Source organism: Tachysurus fulvidraco, chromosome 9 (assembly GCF_022655615.1).
Source record: "Tachysurus fulvidraco isolate hzauxx_2018 chromosome 9, HZAU_PFXX_2.0, whole genome shotgun sequence".
NCBI lineage: Eukaryota > Metazoa > Chordata > Actinopteri > Siluriformes > Bagridae > Tachysurus > Tachysurus fulvidraco.
The window spans coordinates 5,176,094-5,200,891 of NC_062526.1; the positions used below are offsets into that span (position 1 = coordinate 5,176,094).

Below are 24,798 nucleotides of genomic sequence, written 5' to 3' on the forward strand. Positions count from 1 at the left end.
GACCTAGTTGGGATTCGGATACCGGTTTCTGATTGGTCGTGGGTGTGGCTCCGCCTCCTTGGGTATTTGTAACCAAGCCACTCGTGACAACAGCAGGTTCACGAGATGTGTCAACGGCTGGAAAGCTACAGGTTCATAATTACATGGAGTTAAAGCCACGTCGGCTAACGAAGAGTTCTGTGAAATGGCTTAACAGGTGTATAATTTGTTTTGAAAAGATGTGACCACTCTTATTGAGGTCGGTACAAATCACACTGTGGTTATAAATCTCCCGGGTGGATGTTGGAAACGGTCGCAGCGGAATAGGCCACTGTCATGCCTCGGACTTGCGTAAGAACGTAAGCCTAACGGGAGTGCACTGGTCCGGCGAAACTCTATCGTAGAAGCGTCTACTTAGAAAGGTAAATTTCTATTTTTATTTTTTTCAGCGAATACAAAAGTAAATCCTAGATTTACAGCATGTCATGTTATAAGTACGTACTTTATGCCTACTTTTTTTGTGGAAAAGTTGATTGTCAGCAGGTTGTGTTTGTGTATATTGTTGTGAACTGAGCTTTTATTCGTCTCCTGAACGATAGGAAGAGATCAGGATAGACTTGATCTGTTTGTTTATTCTGTGAACAATATATGTACGTATAACACTTGTTAAATGCCTTGGGTGCAGATCAGTGTGTCATGTTTCTCCCCCTGGGGGTCACTAACATCATTGAAGCTGAAGCTGTCTGTCCAATAACTCTCAGTTCCTCCCCATGAATCTGCAGCTTTTTACTGTCCTCCTACAGACACACATCTGTGGACTGTGTCTGTGTGTGTGTGTCTGTGTGTGTCTGTGTCTGTGTGTGTCTGTGTCTGTGTGTGTCTGTGTCTGTGTGTGTCTGTGTCTGTGTGTGTGTCTGTGTGTGTGTCTGTGTGTGTGTCTGTGTGTGTGTCTGTGTGTGTGTCTGTGTGTGTGTGTCTGTGTGTGTGTGTCTGTGTGTGTCTGTGTCTGTGTGTGTGTGTGTCTGTGTGTGTCTGTGTCTGTGTGTGTGTGTGTCTGTGTGTGTGTCTGTGTGTGTGTGTGTGTGTCTGTGTGTGTGGTGAACTGTTTTCATACCAGGGTTGTCCTCATTTAGTTTTGTCCCTTACAGCCTTATCTGTATTCTTTCTTCAGGGTCGTAGAGACCTAGAGACATGATTGCACCAGCCAGAAAGGATTTTGTGTCTGTAGCAGTAGATGGAAGTGGGGCTTATACAAACGGCAAACAGCGCAAGCAGTCCTACTGGAGGGTGAGATTACATTCCCATTAGATATGAAATATTAACATTTAGAATCAGAATGGCGGTGGTTAAGTCAACTGGGTTGTTGATCGGAGGACCAGAGGTTCAAGGCCCAGCACAGCCAAGCTGCCACTGCTGGGCCCTTGAGAAAGGCCCTCAACCCTCCCTGCTTCAGGGGTGCTGTATCATAGCTGCCCCTGCACTCTGACCCCAACCTCCTCAGTTGGGGTATTTGAAGAAAAGAATTTCACTGTGCTGTAATGTATATGTGGCGATAATAAAGGCTTCTATGCCCCACCGTTCTTCTATGCCCCCAGATTCAGAATCGGGTGTATTGGCCAAGTGTGTTAACACACACAAGGAATTTGGTTCCAGCTGTTTAACTGCTTACATGTACACTTGCATTGGCTCACAGATATTTGTTCGTTATCTGGGGCTTGTGCAACATTTGTTTAATTTATTCAAGTGAAATTTAATCCAACTGTTTTGCATCTTGCTCTCACTCCTTATCTTGTTTTGCATGTTCGTGCAGAAATGGAAGCAGTTGCCCAGCTTGCAGCGCAGCCTTATCCTGTTTGTTCTGGTTCTGCTTCTGATCAGTGCGATCGTCATATATCCCGGTCTCTTGACACATCGGGGAGGTACGCATGGCTTTATTAAGCTTACTCCGCTTAGAAGTAGAAAGATCTGGTTCGTCATATCATTGATGCCTTCGCTTCTTTCAGCTCAGTCAGACACAGTAGAAATAAAGAGAGATGGCGATGGGATGCAGTCACGTATCGAGATGAACGGTGGAGGGAAAGCTGTTCTGCCTGAGCCCCCTTCAGAGGTTAGTGTGAGCCAATTAGAGAGCGATGATTAAAAAAAACTTATTAATTGTTTGATGATTAATCTAATTTACAGTTTTAGAGAAAGAGCGGTGCAAAAGTATGTAGATCCTCATTTTAAAAAATGACAAATAAAATCCCATTATTGGTCTTTTTGTTTTTCTTTCTTTCTTTCTATTTGCTTTTGATATTGCAATTTAATCAATGTTTGATTACTTTTAAATTGACAGCTCATGGCAAACTGCTTTAGACTTTGAACCTAGCTAGACATGGCTGACATGACTAGAGAATGTCAGTGGGGATACAAACTTTTGTGTTATCTTAAAAAGAAATACATAACAGTAGTTTTGTATATTGTGCAAAAATTCCACAATTATGTTAATAAATTGTAAAATAGAGACATGTTTTATGTTCCTGTTTAAGAAACCAAAGTGGTGTGAACCTGTGCACTCACTCTTCTTTACCAGAGAAAGGGCTCTCGTAAGCGAGGGCCACCTGTCCTGCAGAACCGTGTCCAGAATAAAGTAAACGCCTCCGAGCCGCAGAAAGCAGAGAGAAAGACAGTGGTGGAGGATGGGACTAAGTCTCTAATCAGGTCAGACAGCTCAGAACTGGAATTGTTCACAAATTTATTTATTTATTTATTCATTTATTTATTTATTTATTGATTGATTGATTGATTGAGCAGAACTGAGGAAAAAAACTGAAGCTCAGCTGTAATGCAGACTCAGGGGCAGATGTTGAATTTATATCAATAAAGATTTAAAATGTTTAACTGTATGCCAAATATTTATGACTACAACTATTCCACTGTACTGGATGGTGTAGGATGAGACTGATGATAGTCACTTGACTAAAATATGTGTGGGGGGAAAACACCACACTCTATCTACTACATTAACGGAATTAATATCCCAGATATGATCTCTTAAAAAAATTAGCTTAACATCATTTTAGATGTATTTCTGGATAGAATGTCATTTCTATTTTTTATGATGCCGGTCGATCCGTTGTTTATGTTTAGTCGGCTTGGCCCTGTGCATAAAAAGGACAAAGGCACAGATGCTGAGAAAAGAGAGGTGGAGGACTCGACCGTAGGTCAGTGCTTGTGCTCTTCACTTCCTCTGTTGTAAATATTTTGAAAGCTGCCAGAGCAGAAACAGACTGTTTACAGTGTGACATTTTGCAAAGATATTCTCCTTTTTTGCTTTCCAGTGGCAAGCAGGCTAGAGGCAGTGAGAGAGGCTTTCCGACATGCCTGGAAAGGCTACACAGACTTCGCCTGGGGTCACGATGAGCTCAAACCCATTTCTAAATCTTACAGTGAATGGTTTGGGCTGGGGCTAACTCTTATTGATGCATTGGACACGATGTGGATCTTGGGACTGAAAAAAGGTGAGATCTTTAAAAGGTGACGTCTTGGCAACGAACAGGTTTGCTTGGATTTCTTATATGGGTGTGGTCTTCTACTACTCTGACATCACATGGCTTTTCATGGCTTTTCATGAATTCACCTACATTTTTTCATTCTGAATGTTACACGATAATCGTATATATGAAATGATATGTGATGTATGATATTACCTGGGTTCCTATGGAATCAATAATAATCGTACTTAATTTAAAGCATTTGTGTGTAAATTTTAATTTTGCGGAGTTGTATCCCAAAATTTACGGCCACGACAGTTTACAGATACGAGATTTTGTGTGTTTGTTCAAATACAACTCCAAAATGTACGACTATGACAGTTTACACACACAACGCTTGTTTCCACAACACCTCTTTTTCACACACGAAAACGGTCTGCGAAACAACTGTCAAAAATACGTCATCACGTTCACTGGCATTACTATCCGAGGGAAGATGAATCGATTCCACGAAGTGCGCATGCACCCCGCCCTCTTTTAAACCACGGGCGCCGAAATGCCGGATCAGCAGCCAAGCGCTCACTCCTCGTCTCGAGTAAGTCGTTTTTTCCTTCCAAATTCGGACATGTTTAAAGGTTAGTTATCACTAATAACAGAGAGGAGTAATATTACAGATATAGGTTAACTATAGTAAGTAAGATTAGCTCTCAGAGTAAGGTTACATTAAAGAATACAGCTGTTTAGGAGGTCATCACTGCAGTCTGTAGCGTGATGAGATAGGCCTACATAAAAGACACACACACACACACACACCTCACACCTATCCATTTCTTGCTGCACAGACTGCCCATTTGACTTGGACCTTCTTACTTGTGCTGACTGTCCACTGATATTGGACTAGTTCCCCGTTTTCTGTTGTCCAACACTTAAGGTGTTGGTCAACATCGACACCAGATTCTGGGCTGAGTGCAAGATGTCACCTAATGGAACCTGATAAACAATAAAATATGACTTTAGCAGTGAACACACATTGCATGACCTGTGTATTCCAGTGCATGTACACAGCTGTTAGTAAGTTAACACTTAAAATTGCTAATTCTTTTATGTAGGCCTATCTCATCACACTACAGACTGCAGTGATGACCTCCTAAACAGCTGTATTCTTTAATGTAACCTTACTCTGAGAGCTAATCTTACTTACTATAGTTAACCTATCTCTGTAATATTACTCCTCTCTGTTATTAGTGATAACTAACCCCTAAACATGTCCGAATTTGGAAGGAAAAAACAACTTACCTGAGACGATGAGCAGTGTTGTAATGTAACGGAGTAAAAACACTTCGTTACCGTACTTAAGTAGAAATGTCACGTATCTGTACTTTACTACACTATTTAAATTTATGTCAACTTTCACTTTTACTCCACTACATTTCCTAGATAAAATGTATACTTTTACTCCGTTATATTTCCACTAAGCATCTTCGTTACTACAAAATAGAATCAGAAGAAATGTGTGTGACTGCAATAAGGGAGGTTTGGTGAATCACTGCTCCTAGATTGCATTACCCTCCGCACGCTGTACGGAGAAGCACAGGTACGCGCAGCGTGCACGCGCAGTCAGAGCTGGAGGCGTTAATGTATAACGTTAATCGGAAAGCTGCGAATACGGCAACCAAAAGCAGTGAAATTTCACTATTCTTATTACCAGAGTTGTAGCACAAACAAAATATTAATGCAAACAATCCATACAATACTAAATAAATATAACATTTACTGATTTGGTCTTTGTGAATATTAGTTTATTAATGACTGCATTCATGGGACACACTGTTTGTAGAGAATGCACACATACATGAACTGATTTGATTCAAGACTGGCATCATTACATCATGCATAAAATGTTGGTGTCCACTTTTGCCATTTAATAATACCATAACTTTTGGCTTACTATGTAGTCATATAGCTAATATATAATATAAAACTCTTCTTGTTTTTAATTCTCACTGAGGGCTAAAACCCCTAAAGATGAAACCCTAGAACCGCCCCTGAGCTTATGCCTACCGAAAATCACTGAAATTTAACTTTTTACTTTTACTTCAAATACTTAAGTACATTAAATATCAGAAAATTACTTTTGATATTTAAGTACAGTAAATATCAGATACTTTAAGACTTTTACTTGAGTAATATTCTAGGTGACTTTCACTTCTACCAAAGTCTTTTTCTAGTATGATACTTGTACTTTTACTCAAGTATTGCTTTCTGGTACTTTATACAACACTGACGTTGAGTGAGCGCTTGGCTGCTGATCCGCCATTTCGGCACCCGTGGTTTAAAAGAGGGCGGGGGCGAATGCGCACTTCGTGGAATCGATTCATCTTCCCTCGGATAGTAATGCCTGTGAACGTGATGACGTATTTTTTGACAGTTGTTTCGCAGACCGTTTTCGTGTGTGAAAAAGAGTTGTTGTGAAAAGCGTTGTGTGTGTAAACTGTCATAGTCGTACATTTTGGAGTTGTATTTGAACAAACACACAAAATCTCGTATCTGTCCTCAGCTAAATTCTCATCTTCTTTCAGAGTTTGATGATGCCAGGCAGTGGGTGGCCACACAGCTGTCCTTTGGGAAAAACGTGGACGTGAACCTGTTCGAGAGCACCATCCGCATATTGGGCAGCCTGCTCAGCACTTACCATCTGACCGGTGACTCATTGTTCCTGGAGAAAGCTGTGAGTGTGTGTGTGTGAGTGTGTGAAAGAGGGAGAGAGAGTGAAAGTCAGTCGTATGTTTATCACATTATCAGGTGCCTCCTCCACTCCTTCTGTTAGCACATGTTCGGGTTCCATTCCTCCTCTTAGCTAAGTGTCAGCTTGTGGAATTAAAAAAAAAAAACAACGCTTCTGATCTCAGTCTGTTAATGCCATCGGTGTTTGCCGTACACGATCATGCAGAAAGACATCGGCTCAAGGTTGATGCCCGCCTTCAATACACCTTCGAAGATCCCGTACTCGGACGTGAACATCGGGAGCGGTGTGGCTCGTCCACCACGCTGGACCTCCGATAGCACGGTTGCCGAGGTGACCTCCATCCAGCTGGAGTTCCGTGAGCTGAGCCGACTCACTGGAGACCCCAAATACCAGGTGTGTGGGTGGATGTATGGGTGGGACGTGTGTGTGTGTGTGTGTGTGGGGATGTATGGATGGTGTGTGTGTGTGTGTGTGGGGATGTATGGATGGTGTGTGTGTGTGTGTGTGGGGATGTATGGATGGTGTGTGTGTGTGTGTGGGGATGTATGGATGGTGTTGTGTTTGTGTGTGGGGGATGTATGTGTGGTGTGTGTTGTGTGTGATTTCTTTGTGTGTGTTTGTTTGTGTGTCTGATTTTTGGTGTTGTTGTGTTGGGTTATGTATGGTGTTTGTTTGTGTTGTGTGGTGCTGTTTGCTGTGTTGTGTGGGCTGTCTGTCTATGGTGTGTGTGTGGCTGTCTGGCTGTGTGTGTGTTGTGTTGTGCTGTCTGTGGTTGTTTGTGTTGTGTGTATATGCTTTTTGTGTGTTGTGTGTGTGTGGCTTCTGTGTGGTGTGTGTTGTGTGTGGGGCTTTCTGGCTGTGTTTGTGTTTGTGTGGGCATTTCTGTGACTGGTGTGTGTTTGTGTATTGTGTGTTGTGTTGTTTGGCTTATTGTGTTGTGTGTTGGGGCTGTCTGGCTGTTTGTGTGTGTGTTAGTGTGTGGGGCTATTCTGGCTGGTGTTTTGTGTTGTGGGTGTCTGGCTGGTGTTTGTGTTTGTTGTGGGTGTGTCTGGTGTTGTGTGTGGTGTGTGGGGTATTCTGGTGTGTGGAGTGTGTGTTGTGTTACATGTGCTGTGTGTGTGTGTGTTGTGTGTCTTGTCTGGTGTGTGTGTTTCTGTGTGTGTGTGGGGCTGTCTGGCTGTTGTGTGTGTGGGGCTGTTGGCTGGTGTGTGTGTGTCTGTTTTCTGGCTGGTTGTTGTGTGTGGGGCTGTTGTGCTGTCGTCTTTTGTGTCTGTTGCTGTGTTCTTTGTCTGTACTGGTGATGTTGTCTTGGGCTGTCCGGGTGTGTGTCTTGGGCTGTGTGTCTTGGGGTCTGTACGGCTGGTGTGGTGTGCTGGGGCTGTGTGTCTTGGGCTGTCGGCTGGTGTGTGTCAGGGCTGTGTGTTTCGGGCTGTCCGGCTTGTGTGTGTTCTGGGGCTGTGTGTACTTGGGCTGTCCGGCTGTGGTGTGTGTCTGGGGCTGTTTCTTGGGCTGTCCGGATGGTGTGTGTGTCCTGGGGCTGTGTGTCTTGGGCTGTCCGGCTGTGTTGTCTGGGCTGTGTGTCTTGGGCTGTCCGGCTGGTGTGTGTGTCTGGGGCTTGTGTGTCTTGGGCTCTCCGGCTGGTGTGTGTGTATGGGGATGTGTGTATTGGGATGTAAGGATGGTGTGTGTATGGGGATGTGTGTATTGGGATGTAAGGATGGTGTGTGTATGGGGATGTGTGTATTGGGATGTAAGGATGGTGTGTGTGTATGGGGATGTGTGTATTGGGATGTAAGGATGGTGTGTGTGTATGGGGATGTGTGTATTGGGATGTAAGGATGGTGTGTGTGTATGGGGATGTGTGTATTGGGATGTAAGGATGGTGTGTGTATGGGGATGTGTGTATTGGGATGTAAGGATGGTGTGTGTATGGGGATGTGTGTATTGGGATGTCCGGCTGGGTGTGTGTCTGGGGCTTGTGTCTGGCTGTCCGGCTGTGTGTGTGTGCTGTGTGCGGGGCTGCTGTGCTGGTGTGTGTCTGGCTGTGTGTGGGCGCTGTCTGGCTGTGTGTGTGTGTGATGGGGCTGTCTGGCTGTGTGTGTGTGTGTCTGTGTGTGTGCTGTCTGGCTGTGTTTGTGGTGTGGTGGGGCTGTCTGGCTGTGTGTGTGTGTGTGCTGCCTGTGTGGCTGTCTGGCCTGTCTGTGGTGTGTGTGTGTGTGTGGTGCTGTTTGCTGGCTGTGTTGTGTGTGGGGCTGTCTGTTCTGGTGTGTGTGTGTGTGTGGGGCTGTCTGCCTGTGTGTGTGTGTGTGGTGCTTTCTGTCGTGTGTGTGTGGAGGTGTGGTGTGGTGTGTGCTGTCGCTGTGTGTTGTGTGTGTGTGTGTGTGGTGCTGTCTGCTTGGTGTGTGTGTGTGTGTGTGGGGCTGTCTGGCTGGTGTGTTGTGTGTGTTGGGCTGTCTGGCTGGTGTGTGTGTGTGTGTGGGCTTTCCTGCTGTGTGTGTGTGTGTGTGGGCTGTCTGGCTGTGTGTGTGTGTGTGTGGGGCTGTCCTGCCTGTGTGTGTGTGTGTGTTGCTGTCTGTCTGTGTGTGTGTTGTGTGTGGGGATGTCTGCCTGTTTTGTTTTTTTTTGCCTTCTTTGCTTTGTTTTTTTTTTTGTTGTGGGTATTATTTCTTTTGGTTTGGTTTTTGTTGTTTGTATTTCTGTCTTTTTGTTTTTTTTTTTCTGTTTCCTGTCTTTTTTTTTTTGTGTGGGATGTCCTGTCTGGTGTTTTTACTTTTTTCTGTTTTTTTTCTTTTCTTTTTTTTTTCTTTTCTTTCATGCTTTTTTTTTTTCTTTTTATTTTTTGTATTTGTCTTTCCGTTCTGTTTTGTTTCCTTTTTCTTTTTTTTTCTTTTCTTTCATTCTTTTTTTTTCTTGTTGCTTTTTTTCTTTTTCCTTTCCGCTTCTTTTTTTTATCCTTTTTTTTTTTTTATTTCATATCCTCTTTTTTTTGTCTTTTTACTGTTTTTCTTTTGCTTTCCTTATTTTTTTTTTCATTGTGTTCTTTTTTTTCTTTTCTGTCATTATGTTGTTTTATGTTTCTTTTTTTTCTTTTTCTTTAATTACTTTTTTTTTCTTTTGATGTTTTTATTTTATTTCCTTCTTTTTTTTTTTTATGTGTAATTTTTTCTTTTATCTGTCCGTTGCTTTTTTTTTTCTGGGGCTGTGGTGTCGTGGCTGTCCGGGCTGGTGTGTGTGTCTGTGGGGCTGTGTGTCGTGGGCTGTCCGGGCTGGTGGTGTGTCTGGGGCTGTGTGTCTTGGGCTGCGGCTGGTGTCTGTGTCTGGGCTGTGTGTTCTTGGGCGTCCGCTGGTGTGTGTGTCTGGGGCTGTGTGTCCGTGGGCTGTCCGGCTGGTGTGTGTCTGGGGCTGTGTGTCTTGGCTGGCCGGCTGGTGTGTGTCTGGGCTGTGTGTCTGTGGCTGTCCGGCTGGTGTGTGTCGGGGCTGTTGTGTCTTGGCTGTCCGGCTGGTTGTGTCTGGGGCTGTGTGTCTTGGGATGTCAGTGCTGGTGTGTGGTATGGGGATGCATGGATGGTGTGTGTGTGTGTGTATGGGGATGCATGGATGTGTGTGGTGTGTGTTGTGTGTGTGTGTGTGTATGGGATGCATGGATGGTGTGTGTGTGTGTGTGTGTGTGTGGTGTGTGTGTGTGTGTTGTGTGTATGGGGGATGCATGGATGTGTGTGTGTGTGTGTGTCTGGGGATGTAAGGATGGTGTGTGTGTGTGTGTATGGGGGATGCTGGCATGTGTGTTTGTGTGTGGGTGTGTATGGCTGGTTTCTTGGTGTGTGTGTTGTTTGTGTATGGTGTGTTGGATGTGCCTGTGGTGCTTGATGGTTTGTGTGTGTGTGTGTCTGTGGATGTCTGGCTGGTGTGTTTTGTGTCTGGGCTGTCTGTGGTGTGATGTGTGTTTGTGTCTTGCTGGTGTGTTTTGTGTTTGTATGGCTGTTATGTCTGTATGTGTGTGTGTTTCTGTGTGTCCTGGGTGTTGTGTTGTGTGTGTGTGTCTGGGGATGTGGTTGTGTGTGTGTGCTGTCGTGTGGTGTGTGTGTGTGTATGGGGATGCATGGATGGTGTGTGTGTGTGTGTATGGGGATGTATGGATGGTGTGTGTGTGTGTATGGGGATGTATGGATGGTGTGTGTGTGTGTGTGTGTGTGTGTGTGTGTGTATGGGGATGCATGGATGGTGTGTGTGTGTGTGTGTGTGTGTATGGGGATGTATGGATGGTGTGTGTGTGTGTGTATGGGGATGTATGGATGGTGTGTGTGTGTGTATGGGGATGTATGGATGGTGTGTGTGTGTGTGTGGATTTAAGGATGGTGTGTGTGTATTGGGATGTTAGGCTGGTGTGTGTATGGGGCTGTGTGTCTTGGGATGTAAGGATGGTGTGTGTGTGTGTGGGGGGATGTATGGATGGTGTGTGTGTGTGTGTGGGGATGTATGGATGGTGTGTGTGTGTGTGGGGATGTATGGATGGTGTGTGTGTGTGTGGGGATGTATGGATGGTGTGTGTGTGTGTGGGGATGTATGGATGGTGTGTGTGTGTGTGTGGGGATGTATGGATGGTGTGTGTGTGTGTGTGGGGATGTATGGATGGTGTGTGTGTGTGTGTGGGGATGTATGGATGGTGTGTGTGTGTGTGTGGGGATGTATGGATGGTGTGTGTGTGTGTGTGTGGGGATGTATGGATGGTGTGTGTGTGGGGATGTATGGATGGTGTGTGTGTGTGTATGGGGATGTATGGATGGTGTGTGTGTGTATGGGGATGTATGGATGGTGTGTGTGTGTATGGGGATGTATGGATGGTGTGTGTGTGTGTGTATGGGGATGTACGGATGGTGTGTGTGTGTGTATGGGGATGTACGGATGGTGTGTGTGTGTGTATGGGGATGTACGGATGGTGTGTGTGTGTGTGTGTGTGTATGGGGATGCATGGATGGTGTGTGTGTGTATGGGGATGTATGGATGGGGTGTGTGTGTGTGTGTGTGTGTGTATGGGGATGCATGGATGGTGTGTGTGTGTGTGTATGGGGATGCATGGATGGTGTGTGTGTGTGTATGGGGATGCATGGATGGTGTGTGTGTGTGTGTGTGTGTATGGGGATGCATGGATGGTGTGTGTGTGTGTGTATGGGGATGCATGGATGGTGTGTGTGTGTGTGTGTGTGTGTATGGGGATGCATGGATGGTGTGTGTGTGTGTATGGGGATGGATGCATGGATGGTGTGTGTGTGGGTGTGTGTGTGTATGGGGATGTATGGATGGTGTGTGTGTGTGTATGGGGATGTATGGATGGTGTGTGTGTGTGTATGGGGATGTATGGATGGTGTGTGTGTGTGTATGGGGATGTATGGATGGTGTGTGTGTGTGTATGGGGATGTATGGATGGTGTGTGTGTGTGTATGGGGATGTATGGATGGTGTGTGTGTGTATGGGGATGTATGGATGGTGTGTGTGTGTATGGGGGGGGATGTACGGATGTGTGTGTGTGTGGGGGGGGGATGTACGGATGGTGTGTGTGTGTGGGGGGGGGATGTACGGATGGTCTGTGTGTGTCTGTGTGGGGGGGATGGAAGGATGGTCGGTGTTGTGATGTGTGGTTGTGTGTGTGTGTGTGGTGGATGTACGGAGGGTGTGGGTGGGTGTGTGGTAGTGTGTGTCGGGGATGTACGGATGGTTGGTGGGGTGTGTGGTGTGTGGTGTGGTGGTGTGGTGATGGTGTGTGTGGGGATTGTACGGATGGTGTGTTGTGTGTGTGTGTGTGTGGGTGGGTGTATGGGGATGCCGGGATGGTGTGTGTGTGTGTGTGTGTGTGTGTGTGTGTGTGTGTGTGTGTGGGGATGTATGGATGGTGTGTGTGTGTGTGTGTATGGGGATGTATGGATGGTGTGTGTGTGTGTGTGTGTGTGTGTGTGTGTGTGTGTGTGTGTGTGTGTGTGTGTGTGTGGGGATGTCCGGTTGGTGTGTGTGTGTGTGTGTGTGTGTGTGTGTGTGTGTGTGTATGGGGATGCATGGATGGTGTGTGTGTGTGTGTGTGAGGATGTATGGATGGTGTGTGTATGTGTATGCGCATTTTTAAAGTACATTTTTAAAACATCATTATTCTAAAATTGATATAATTATATTTTAAGGAACAATACTCAGTTAAATGAGTTTGCATTTATTTATAAATCTAATTATTATTAAAAACAAGAAAATGAATAAATAAAATCAGCACAGTGCAAACAGTCTGGCAGAAACACATCAGGAGCTTCAGATGATGTTCACACCAAACCTCAGGATGAAGAACCCGTGTGATTGCTGTGGCTTTGATCATGTCATAGTTGTGTTGTGTGTTTACATCTAAATAGAATTGGACATTATTCCTTTTCTTTCTCTCTCTAGGCTGCTGTGATGGAGGTAATGAGGCAGGTGCACAAACTGGAAGGAAAGCACGATGGCCTCGTGCCCATGTTCATCAACACCAATAGCGGGCAGTTCACCCACCTGGGCGTGTACACGTTGGGCGCTCGAGCCGACAGCTATTATGAATATCTGCTCAAGCAGTGGATCCAGGGAGGCAAGACGGAGACTGAGTGAGTCAGCTCAGTGTGGGTGTGCGCGCGCCTGTGCGTGCGTGTGTGTGTGTGTGTGTGTGTGTGTGTGTGTGTGTGTGTGTGTGTGTGTGTGTGTTCGTTCTCAGCAGGTACCATAAATCTGGATTATGCAACCTGCTCAGAGTCGACAGCTCTCATTCCCTCGTAGTGTTTGATGCGCTCAGCACTCATCTAACTCTCGACATTTCAGTGTGATTAAACTGCATGGGGCCTCTTTACCCTGCTGTTGGGTAACGCTTTCCCTGAGGGTGTGTGGGTGTTTGTGTGTGTGTGTGAGAGAGAGAGAGAGAGAGAGAGAGAGAGAGAGATAACACTTTAAATATTCATAGCTAGGTGAGTGAGCGTGGCTTAATCTTCAGGTGCAGATGTGTTTCAGAGTAAATGCATTTATATTACAGGTTTGTTTGCACAACCTTATCTCAGACTAAGCTTTCGTATCTTGCCAGTGGTGCAGCTTATGAATCATGGAAAATAGGAAGTGTGTGTGTGTGGGGGGGTTAGTATTTTTAATTTAGCAGAGTTAGTTTCCATTTAATTTATTCTGTTTAAAAAAAAAAAAAAAAAAGACCACCCACGCATTACAGAGAGCCTGTCGGGAGGCTGCGTTAGGTGTGTGCACATGAATTGTGTCTTACTATTCAACCATCTGCAGCCTTCCTTTGGCAAAAATATCCTTGGTATTTTTATTTATTTATTTTATTTTATTTTTTGCTTTAAATTCCAGTGTATTATTTTTAGTCTGCGCCTCGGTGCCTTTTCAGTGTCGGCATCCCGTCCAACCCTGCAACATCGTCCTGAGAATGAAAGCGAGCTGTCAGACACTGGCATGTTTACGTTGTTGTTTTTGTCTCCAGGTTGTTTGAGGATTACATGCAGGCGGTGGAGGGGATTAAAAAGAACCTGCTGAAGAAGTCTTCTCCTCTTGGCCTTACATTTGTAGGAGAGCTGTCTCACGGACGCTTCAGCTCCAAGATGGTAAATGAGACTCTGCTGGTTGAAGGCAAATCCAAACATAAATGAAGTTTCTAATTTTAGACGTTCCCCTCCGAGTCAGACTCGTGTTACCCTCTGAGGTCTTTACAGCCCATTTCAGTTGCGATTAATGGAAGAAGAAAAAAAGTCACTAAACACGAGATCAAAGAGGCCTCCCAGAGAAGCTGCATTGAATAGAGCGTTTATTGTGTCTTTGTTCTCTTCTTTCGTTCAGGATCATTTAGTGTGCTTCCTGCCTGGCACGCTGGCCCTGGGGGCACACCATGGCCTGCCCACCGAGCACATGGAGCTGGCCCAAGAGCTGATGGAGACCTGCTACCAGATGTACGCACAGATGGAGACGGGCCTGAGTCCTGAGATCGTACACTTCAACATGCAGCCAGGCAGCACACAGGATGTGGACGTTAAAGTGAGCTTAATTTACAGCTTAAAGTACTAAAATATACACAACCAACAATATCATAATTGCAGCAGTGAAGATATCCAGGATGAAGAACATACGTATGTTTAATTCCATGTTCTGATTCAACTGAGCTGATCGTAGGGGTTTATTTCTACTTACTTCTGCTTAATAGGACATGAAACCTGATCTATATCTGGACTTGAAAGTGAAACCGAAATTCACAGTAAATTCATAAAAAATTGTGTTTGTCACATACACAGTCACACTCTGTACGACATACAGCCAAATGCTTTTTATGACCGTGTTTGTAAAAATAAATAATAAATAATTAAATGGAAATAGCTGTGTAGAACAGAGGAAAAAGAAATAAATCATACATACAAAAGTGTATACGAATATGGATATTGTGTTGCTGTTTAGGAATAAATTGCATGTGCGGGTGCAAGGCGTATGCAGCTGTAGTGCATGTTTCAGGTAGTTCCTCTGTGTCACTACTACTTTTAATGTGTTTTTACACACAGACAGACGTTTGTTCTTATTTATAGCAGAAAGTATAAGGAGCAATAAGAAGTACTCTTCTGCTCTGTCTAGATATCTGATTAGAATTGTAAAATGAGATAGATTCGGTCTGTAGTTGTCAGAGCTGCTGTTAGATTTTACCTGGCTGTTATTGACTGGATTGTTATTTTTGTCCACACACACAGCTTGCAGACAGACACAACCTGTTACGGCCTGAAACCGTGGAAAGCCTCTTCTATCTGTACCGGCTCACCAAGGACAAGAAGTATCAGAGCTGGGGATGGGAGATCTTTAAAAGCTTCAATAAATACACCAGGGTAGGAAGGAAAAAAGAGCCAAACGTGTTTTTTTTTTTTTTTGTTTTTTTTTAAATACACAGTACACTATTAAAGACTCCGACTCCAGTTTCACACTGGTGTTGGCTGGCAGCCAGAGCGTAGAGAGAGAGAGAGTGTGTGTGTGTGTGTGTGTGTGTGTGTGTGTGTGTGTGTGTGTGTGTGTGTGTGTGTGTGTGTGTGTGTGTGTGTGTGTGTGTGTGTGTGTGTGTGTGTGTGAGCCTGGCTCCAGTTTCTCTGGCACACATCTACTCGAAATGTTTCAGATGGTTTGACTTAACACTTTTTCTCCTTTCGTGTAAACATTGAGCTGATCTTTTACAGCCCACTGATTTATATATTTTTATTTTTATATTATTTTTTTTGGAAAATATTACTGAAGCTAACTTTCAGTGCCAAAAGAACAGCATTATTCTTTATTTTATTAGTCATTATTTTTGAAAATACTATAATCATGGTTCTCAAATTGGGGTGTGTGATTTGTACAGTTTTCATTCAAAAAGTAACTCAATTACTTTGTTGATTACTTGCACCAAAAAGTAACGCATTACTGTTAAAAGTAAGCATTTAGTTACTTTTTTAAAGAAAGTTCTTTAATGTTCTCGTTAATGGATAGGACCTTCGAAACCGAAAGACACAGCTTACATTTGACTAAAAGGTTTTTGCCTTAATGCCCAACTAAAGTGAAATAATGAGCATATATCCACTTTGAGAAACTGGTCTTGCTCTCACTTTGACTCGCCATTACTGCCGCACATGCCTGAATAAACGGAAACACACCCGCAGTGCGGCGTCTTCGTGTTTACAGGTTGGGCATCCACCAATCCTACAATGTGTCGCTGCTGTAAACAGGTTAGTCTGTAGGCTACACTTCAGCCTTAATAAATGAATGTAAAAAAGTAACAGACAAACGCACCATATGGTAACGCAAACAGAGTTACTTTATTTAAAAACTAATGCATTAGAGTATTAGTTACTGTCAAACGTAACTGCGTTACAGTAACACGTTATTGCCCAACACTGCTTATAACCATTACTTATAATGTTAAGAGGAATATAAAGCAATTTCAATAACAGAAAGGGATGGAAAGTTAAAAAAAAAAACTCAAACGAACTATATATGTGCAAAAAGGATTATTACACATTTAATATTTCTTTCTATACAAGGTGTCCTGTAAGTCCAGGATTATCGGGTAAAGCAAAAAAAAAAAGTTTTTATGTATAGAGTAATTTTTCTCAGTACTCAGTAAAAATAACCTATGAACAGAACGAGTTCATTCTTCCTTGCTCAGGCGCATTATGGTCTGTAAACAATGTTGAAATGTGCTTTAACTCTGTAATGCGGAACCCCCAGTATGTCAGAGATTTCTATTATAAATATCAGTTTATTATCAGTGCATTTCTGACTGTAGCTCCTGTTCTCAGGTGGAGACTGGTGGTTACACCTCCATCAATAACGTGCGAGACCCGAAGTCTCCCAGTCCACGGGACAAGATGGAGAGCTTCTTCCTGGGCGAGACGCTCAAATACTTCTACCTGCTGTTTTCAGACAACTCGGACCTTATTAACCTGGACACGTACATCTTTAACACAGAGGCCCATCCTTTGCCCATATGGCCAAAGGCTAAGTGACGGACACAGTCTCTCTCTCTCTCTCTCTCTCTCTCTCTCTCTCTCTCTCACTGTCTCTCTCTCACTGTCTCTCACTGTCTCTCTCTCATATACACACACATTTCTCTCAGGGTTTTACAGAAAGACTTCTCAGTTCCTTTGATATCTAAACTGCCTTGTTTCTTTTTCCTATTTGGGGAACAAGAAGCATTTCGTAATTGGACTCTTAATTTTCTAAAAGCGTTTACTGAAGTCACGTGATACACAAACCATTCAGAAGACAGACGGACGAAGCAGCGTAATTCGTTTATAACCGCGTAAATCTTCGTTAGTGCCGAATGAGAACTAATGCCCTGGATGATCAGTGATAGATAACCCAGCATGACCGTGCTGAACTCCTCTGTGGAAGCGTCAGAGATCCGCTGTAGATCACAACGAGACAGGACAAACGGAGACAGGCACGAATTCCGCTGTCGATTACACACCTTGTTATTTTTTCCGTATAAATCTGTGCAGTCGTATTCAGTCCTAGATTTGAATTCACTTTCAAGCTGTGAACTTTTGTATAGACTTTGAGCACTTTATGGCTTTCCACCTTCCCCTTTGCCATCAAATCTGCCCTGTACCACCATTTTATTTTCCCCCGTTCATGTCGTTTGAGTTTTTTAAATGGAAACTCTGTGTGCTTTTTTTTTTTTTTTTTTTTAATATATATTATACTAGATTTCGTTCTTTGCTGCCTCGAACACAGAGATCACTGCCATTCCTGTATATAAGGAAAGTTATGTTTTGGTGTCGTAAGATTTTCCCCAAGGAGACGTGCTTTTATTTTATAATGCCACCTGATGCTCATTGCACAGGGGTCTAGGCAGAAGTATACACCTAACACATGGACCAGGAATTCATTTAAAGACTTGAATAACTCTCCTGAATTGTTGTTGCTTTTTCCTTTTAAACCCTTCGGTTGTCATTTCAAAGCCATATGAAAATTAGACAGACAAGGAGCCGGAATATGTAGGAAAAGGAGACTCTCGATTGTCCTAACATCACAATTCTGTAAGGAGAGCCTGCATCGTTTTTCTTAACAGTAGCTATGGACACACTTGATCCGAGTCGGTCTATAAATCTAGATCTATCTGAGGAAGATTTATCATATGCAGACATGAGACTTGTTAACGAGGTGGAGATTTAGTTTTAGCGTTTCTGGAAGGCGTCGCCAGCGTCAGCAGCTTTGGAACAATCAGCGTTTAAGTCTTCGGGATGGAGCACTTTTCGTCTTCCAGCTGCTTTTGTGTTCCTATTAAGGCAGTGCGGAAAAGAATGGAGCTGTTTATAGCTGTTAGAACCCTGCGTTACAGGGATTTCTCTGGTGTTTTGCAACATCGGAAGCAACTTTAAACCGAACACTTTTTATTTTTTAGTAAAATGATAAATTGGTAGTTTGTTTTTTTTTCCTTAAATATTGCTTATCAGGTGTCTTTAGAGTCGCCTTTATCCAACGTAACCTCTGCGATAACACATCACCTTATCGTTCATACGATGCCGGACATCGGACCATCGTGGGTTTAATCGCCGCGTCTCCGTTGTTGCTTTCGTTCGATCCAGAGCTCAGAGCCAAGAAGGACTGAAAAACACGGACTCTGTGAACCATGTGTGTTGTTCAGCTTGTGCCTTTTAAATCTTTACTGAGCAATGATCTTGAAGTCTATTTTGATTCTTGAGACTCATGTTTTTGTACTGAAATGACATGAATATGGCTGTTGGATTTAATATTTAAAGATTTGTGTTAGATCATGAGAAATCTTTTCCTTTTTATTTATGATCGGTTCAATTCCATTAAGTTAAACCGCTGATCAATGAAACCAGCTCATGTGCATTTTGTAGTAATGTGTACAAATGTATTAATGACCAACGTGTATATATTACATGTACAATTAAGGGCTTTGTCTGTCACTTTTTTCCCTTCCCAGTGATGAATGTGTAAGTTTCTTAAATTATTATCATCGTTATTATTCTGATTATTATCGTTCTTCTAGAGATTGACCAAAGACATGGCTGTTCAAAAGAAGACCTTTTGTTGTGATGCTGAAAGACATGAAATCATTCAAATTTGTGTTCACTGACGATGTTAATGTTGAAAAAATGAAGAGAACTCAGTGGGAAGTCATTTCTGTCACTGGTTGATTGCTTTAAGAGTCGTGTGTGTAATGTGAGGTTGTGTAAAAGAAAAACACTGCCAATAAACTTTTATAAAAACTTGTAGAAAGAGATAATGAATGGAGTTTGTGGAAAAAACGATTTTAATTGCACTTAAACACTTGTACTAAAAACATTCCATAATAATTACAATAAAGTAAAACTGAATTTCAAAATTCATTGCAATGACATAAGCCGTTCCTTTTTATCTGACTTGTTCCATGTATATCTGCCTCAGAGGGTTTTTTTTTCAGGGCCAAGGACAAAACTGTGCAACTGCCCTGTCTGGGGAGATAATTTCAGGGCCAGAAAAAAAAATTTAACGTGAAAATACCAACCATTTTGTGTGCTGAAGGTTGTGAAATGATTTGATTCCTATAAATGTGCAGCTTTTAAAATGTACAAACATCATCTGGAAAGATTTTCAAAGCATTTTTTCTCTCGCAGCTTTCACCCACTGAGCGATGATGATGTCCTCCTGCTGCCGCGCCTTCGTCACTGACGCAGGATCGCGTTCGTCAGAGGCCCTGCGGCACAACACGACCGTCACGTTACACCGTAAACGCAGATAAGTGTAGGTGTGTGTGTGCTCGAAAAGCATCAGATGACAAGAGTGAAGATTAAAGGATTTTACCTTAAATCCAGATGATGTGCTCCATCTGCTATGTTGATGGCGATTAAAGAATCACTAAGTGACTTTCTGACCTGCAAGAAAATAAATAAATAAATAAATAAATCAGTGATCGCCTGAAGGTGTGTGCGCGCGTGTGTGTGTGGTGTCTCGGCTCTTACCCCTCCGTTAGCCCATGGGTCCAGATCACCGTTGGAGAAGATGATGTTGCTGGCTGTAGAAAGAGCTAGAAAGAACGGGGCAAAATTACTCACTAGTCACTTTAACATGAACACCTGTAACAAGCTGAAGAAGGCATGCTGACATGGGGATTCATTTATTTCCAGGGATTTCAGAACAGCGTAACATATTGCGTCATCGGGTAGGCGTGGCCTATTTGATAATCTAACCTTAACTGTAGTTTTTAGTTGTTTGTTTTCTAAAAGAAATCTACCTGTATGACTTTTGTCATTCGTAAGTATGCTCTTTTTTTGGAAAGAGGGCATTTTTCCAAGACCTCCGGAAACACGCCCACTTTACGTCATGGTAACGAAACCCCTGGAATTTAGTGAATGTTGCTGAGATGCTTTTCAGCTCACCACTGTTCTAAAGAGTGATTGTTGTCCAATTTGATTATTACTGTGCCTATTTACTTATATTAAACTCAGCATATTGTAACTTACACAGTCATGTACCCTCTCTCTCCCTACATTTCCCCCCATAGTGTGTGTTAAATATATAAAATGTAATGTGTGTGTGTTTACTCACCATCAGCCCAGTACTGGGTTTTGAGCCAGCCTGGCCGTGGCAGCACCCCCCATCGCTTAGCGCAGTACACCTCTCTCATGCTCTGTGTAAAGGGCATGGGGGGAAACATGTCCGTCACGTTGTCGCTCTCGAAGCACATCTCGATCTCCGTGCATGCCTGATTGGGACAAACAACACGGTTGGTGCCATAGTTCATGGACCTAAACCCTAATGAAATAAATGACCTGGCGTGAACAAACAATCCTCATGCACCTGATAGTCCCAGGCGTAGCTGTTAAAGCCGAGGCCACAACCTGTCGGATCTGCGCACTCCACATACAGCGAGTAAAGATCAAAGCAGCTCTGCTTCCCTGTAGAGTTATACATAATACCTGAAAAGATGTACAAAGGCATCAGTTACTGACATGTAAATCAGACTGAACCCATTGTAAAGCACAGCTTCCTCACCCACGGTGTCTCGAAGCGCAGACAGCACATCACTTTCATTCAGCATCATCTCACACGCCACCTACAGCACAGACACAAACAAACTCGCTCACGTCCAAATCCAGAGTAACTGAACCCTAAGCACATAGCACTCGAATCCGGATAACGTTTACATTTACAGCATTTGGCAGATGCCCTTATCCAGAGAGACTTACATTATCTATTTTTTTTTAATACAAATGAGCAATTGAGGGTTAAGGGCCTTGCTCAGGGGCCCAACAGTGGCAGTAATTTGATGAAGCTGGGATCGAACTGACAACCTTCCGATTGGTAGCCCGACACCTTAACCACTAGTCTACCACACGCACAACAATGAGCGTGTTCACGTCATGTGTTCGCAAATGACTAATTAAAAGCTTAACGCCTTTCACACGCTCATTAATTACCACTTAGGAATCCCGTAGAGGCTTTAACTTGCCTTTGTATGTCATCACGTTACAAAGCATGCCATCATTCCTCCACATTACAAGCCTTACACGACTTCCAAATCATTTCCACTCCAAATGAATGAATGTACAGTTTTATTCTTAGGTTTCTTTACATAGTTATCTTTAGTTTCTCTTTTAGTTTAGAGCAGAATCATGTCTGCGAGGCAGAGAGGGGGAAACTGTCATGCTGTGCTGTTTTTAATACCCCAGAGTGTATTATTAGCCTGGGAAAGCAGGATCTCTCTGAATAATTGAGAAACCGTTTTAGGAAACAGTGAGAATGTTGTACCTTAACAGGAAAAGCAGGCATTTTTGACATAAAGCTGGTTTCATACGGGTAGTCTAGCATGGCCAGGTAGGTGAAGGCATTGCGCAGGAAACCGTTCAGCTGGTGAATGTCTTTGTCCGAGGACGGAGTCTTGCACAGTAAAAAAGCAGACTGAATACGACTGTATTCTAGAGAAGGAACAAAAAAAAATAAAGGATCTTGTTTATAATAAACAGGCTTAACCAAATGATCATGTTTCATCATGAAATATCCTGACCATTTGCAGATAATGACCTTTTTGTTGGGCCAAAGCCTGAAGTTCCTGGAAAGCAGCTTTCACTGCATCCTTACAAGATGGTTTATAATTCTCAAAATCCTGCACAGAGTTATAAATGAAAGCTGGAAGTAAAACACAATGCAAAATGTTTGAGCAAACACGTGTACAAATGTTTACTTACAGCTGTAACATCACGGAAGAACTGCCTGGAGTCACCCAGTCCTGCTGTAGATAAGATAGGAGCGCTGGCAGCTAAAGCCCCAGCTACAATGTTAGGGTAGCGTATTCTCATGTACACACTCAACATGCCCCCATAACTAGAGCAGAGGGGGAAATTAACATCGGATAAAAGGGTTAGTTTCAGTCGTATTTAGTAGGCATACAAAAGCCAATATAGAAACAATGGAAGTTGAGAAAAATTCGACCAAAACATAAGCATGAAAATTGGTAGTGCAGAAAGAAAAGGAAGAATGAAACCAAGGAATTATACAGATTCTTTTAATGAGTTCTGAGAATTTTATTATAGTTTTAAAAAATTGTCACTTTACACCATTGAAGGGGGCACAAACTTTTGTACTCAACTGTAAATTGACCTCATTCTCTTACATATTGGTCTGAATTCCCTATAAATGGTCATGCGAGCAATTTTTGTCCGATTCAGAGCTCGTACAGACGACGAGGTTCTAGCTCGCAACCGGTGTGAACAGTATTTCTTTCTCAAGTAAGAAAAAAAAAATTTGGTTATAAATGAACTCTGAACTGAACAACGTCAGCTGTGTTTCTGTGAAATGTGACTTACCTCCCACCAAAAACAATGACAGGGCATTTGTCAGCTCCCAGTTCCTCCTTTAGCTGTGTGATCATGATGGCGTAGTCTGCCAAAGCCTGCTCCACCGTCAGGAGCCCGACGTTTTCAACCTTGAACGACTCTTGGCCAAAGGGCAGAGATTTCCCATAATATCTCTACATTAGAATAAAATTGAGATACTTTTATAACAGAAGACAATCAGATGATCAATGTGTTCATAAAGATTTACATTTTACATTTCCAGCATTTTGGCAGCCACCCTTAACCAGAGAGGCTTACATTATCTCATTTATTGTATACAAATGAGCAACTGAGGGTTAAGGGCCTTGCTCAGGGGCCCAACAGTGGTAGCTGCGTGAACCTGGGATAGAACTCTTAACCTTCTGATTAGCAGTCCAACACCTTAACCACTAGGCTACCACACACCCCTTATACATATACATGCACAAAAATCCATCTGTCTCTAAGCACAAGGTCTCATGCATCTAAGTGGACCATCACATGGTCATTGGTGGTCATGTGATGGTTCCTGTCTATTAATGCATGGATTTAAAGGCTGCCATATGAAAACAGTCACAGTATCACAATTTTCTGTCTCACATGCTCAGCGAATATGAGCAGAGCCTCCTGTTTAGCTGCAAGCTCCACGATAAAGCCAGAGTTCAGGGCAAAGTCCCACACGTCCCCTTCATTCCCAGTGTAGAAGAAAATAGGGCCATATCCTTTCCTCCAATACTCATCTACATAAAAGAAGAAACCTCAGAGTTAAACAAAAATATTCCAGTGTGTCATAATAGAAGTGATAAAAGTTTTCACACCTGTAATCAGGTAACGCTCAGAGTATGTCCCATTGCCCCAGCTGTTGTAATTGAAGTGGTCCAAAATCTGTGTGAAGAACTTCTCCTGAAACTGAGGTTCAGCCTCGAAACTCTGTGTTCTTCTGCTCTGCTTCCAGCTCTAACACAGAAACATTGACAAAGAAGGAAAGCATCAGTTTAACTCTTTTACATTTCAGATCCAACTCAACTTTCTCATGTAAGATGAAAACTAAGGCTGTTTGCAGAACCACACATCAGGTCACACAAACTGGGGACCAGACTGAGGTGACATTCAGGTATAAAGTCAGGCAGAACATTTACCGTAGATACCGCACAAACCTGCTGTGCACAAAGAAAAGGGAGAAGACAACAGCAAAATATCCACCGGGTCGCCATTGTGAGAAAAGATACACAGCCGAGTAAAAGTCCAGTATAAACAGTATAAACACCGCCGCTTTAAAGTACACAGATCATGTGATGGGATTTTAGTGTCACGTGATTTTAGTGTCACGCTGTTTGTTCCGTGTTCCGATTCATCAGTGTATGTAGCTCGCTCGCTCGCTCTCTCTCTCTCTCTCTCTCTCTCTCTCTCTCTCTCTCTCTCTCACACACACACACACACACACTCTCTCTCTCTCTGTCTGTCTCTCTCTCTCTCTCTCACACACACACACTCTCTCTCTCTGTCTGTCTCTCTCTCTCTCTCTCTCTCACACACACACTCTCTCTCTCTCTGTCTGTCTCTCTCTCTCTCTCTCTCTCTCTCTCTCTCTCTCACACACACACACACACACACATACTCTCTCTCTGTCTGTCTCTCTCTCTCTCTCTCTCTCACACACACACACATACTCTCTCTCTGTCTGTCTCTCTCTCTCTCTCTCAGACTCTCTTTCTGTCTGTCTCTCTCACACTCTCACAGACTCCCTCACACACTCTCTCTCTCACACACACACACATACTCTCTCTCTGTCTGTCTCTCTCTCAGACTCTCTTTCTGTCTGTCTCTCTCTCTCAGACTCTCTTTCTGTCTGTCTCTCTCACACTCTCACAGACTCTCTCTCCCCTCTCTCCCCCCCCCTCTCTCTTTCACCACACACACACACACACTCGTTCTGTCTGTCTCTCTCACACACCCACACACTCCCCCCCTATCTCCACACCCTCTCTCCCCCCACTCTCTCACACACACATTCTCTCTCTCTCTCTCTTACACACACACACACACACACACACATACTCTCTCTCTGTCTGTCTCTCTCTCAGACTCTCTTTCTGTCTGTCTCTCTCACACTCTCACAGACTCACTCCCCCCCTCTCTCTCTCACACACATTCTCTCTCTCTCTCTCTCTCTCTCTCTCTATCTCTCTCTCTCTCTCTCTCTCTCTCTCTCTCTCTCACACACACACTCTCTTTCTCTCTCTCTCTGTCTGTCTCTCTCACAGTC

General features: G+C 43.4%; 2 protein-coding genes across 3 annotated transcripts; one reads left to right on the plus strand and one right to left on the minus strand.

The window, feature by feature from the left end:
* Window positions 1-73: 73 nt before the first annotated feature.
* On the plus strand, window positions 74-18,953 carry man1b1b (mannosidase, alpha, class 1B, member 1b). The gene is made up of 14 exons (XM_027162818.2): window positions 74-401; window positions 1,151-1,266; window positions 1,790-1,898; window positions 1,983-2,086; window positions 2,552-2,679; window positions 3,109-3,182; window positions 3,300-3,479; window positions 6,032-6,180; window positions 6,403-6,591; window positions 12,619-12,809; window positions 13,685-13,805; window positions 14,038-14,232; window positions 14,931-15,062; window positions 16,506-18,953. Exons 2-14 carry the CDS (start codon window positions 1,171-1,173, stop codon window positions 16,710-16,712), a joined length of 1,875 nt encoding a protein of 624 aa, XP_027018619.1. The 5' UTR covers window positions 74-401; window positions 1,151-1,170; the 3' UTR covers window positions 16,713-18,953.
* A 15-nt stretch (window positions 18,954-18,968) lies between these two features.
* On the minus strand, window positions 18,969-23,850 carry dpp7 (dipeptidyl-peptidase 7). Of its 2 annotated transcripts, none has more exons than XM_027162820.2 (13): window positions 23,690-23,850; window positions 23,351-23,489; window positions 23,133-23,272; window positions 22,524-22,687; window positions 21,906-22,041; window positions 21,742-21,823; window positions 21,469-21,635; window positions 20,713-20,773; window positions 20,518-20,636; window positions 20,266-20,422; window positions 19,680-19,744; window positions 19,522-19,592; window positions 18,969-19,414 (listed from the first exon to the last, which is right to left on the minus strand). In XM_027162820.2, the coding sequence occupies exons 1-13, from the start codon at window positions 23,744-23,746 to the stop codon at window positions 19,312-19,314; spliced, it is 1,461 nt and encodes a 486-aa protein (XP_027018621.1). In that variant the 5' UTR covers window positions 23,747-23,850; the 3' UTR covers window positions 18,969-19,311. The 2 variants fall into 2 exon arrangements, with proteins under 2 accessions (XP_027018621.1, XP_027018620.2); XM_027162819.2 differs by having other exon boundaries at window positions 23,672-23,845.
* Between the last annotated feature and the right edge of the window lie 948 nt (window positions 23,851-24,798).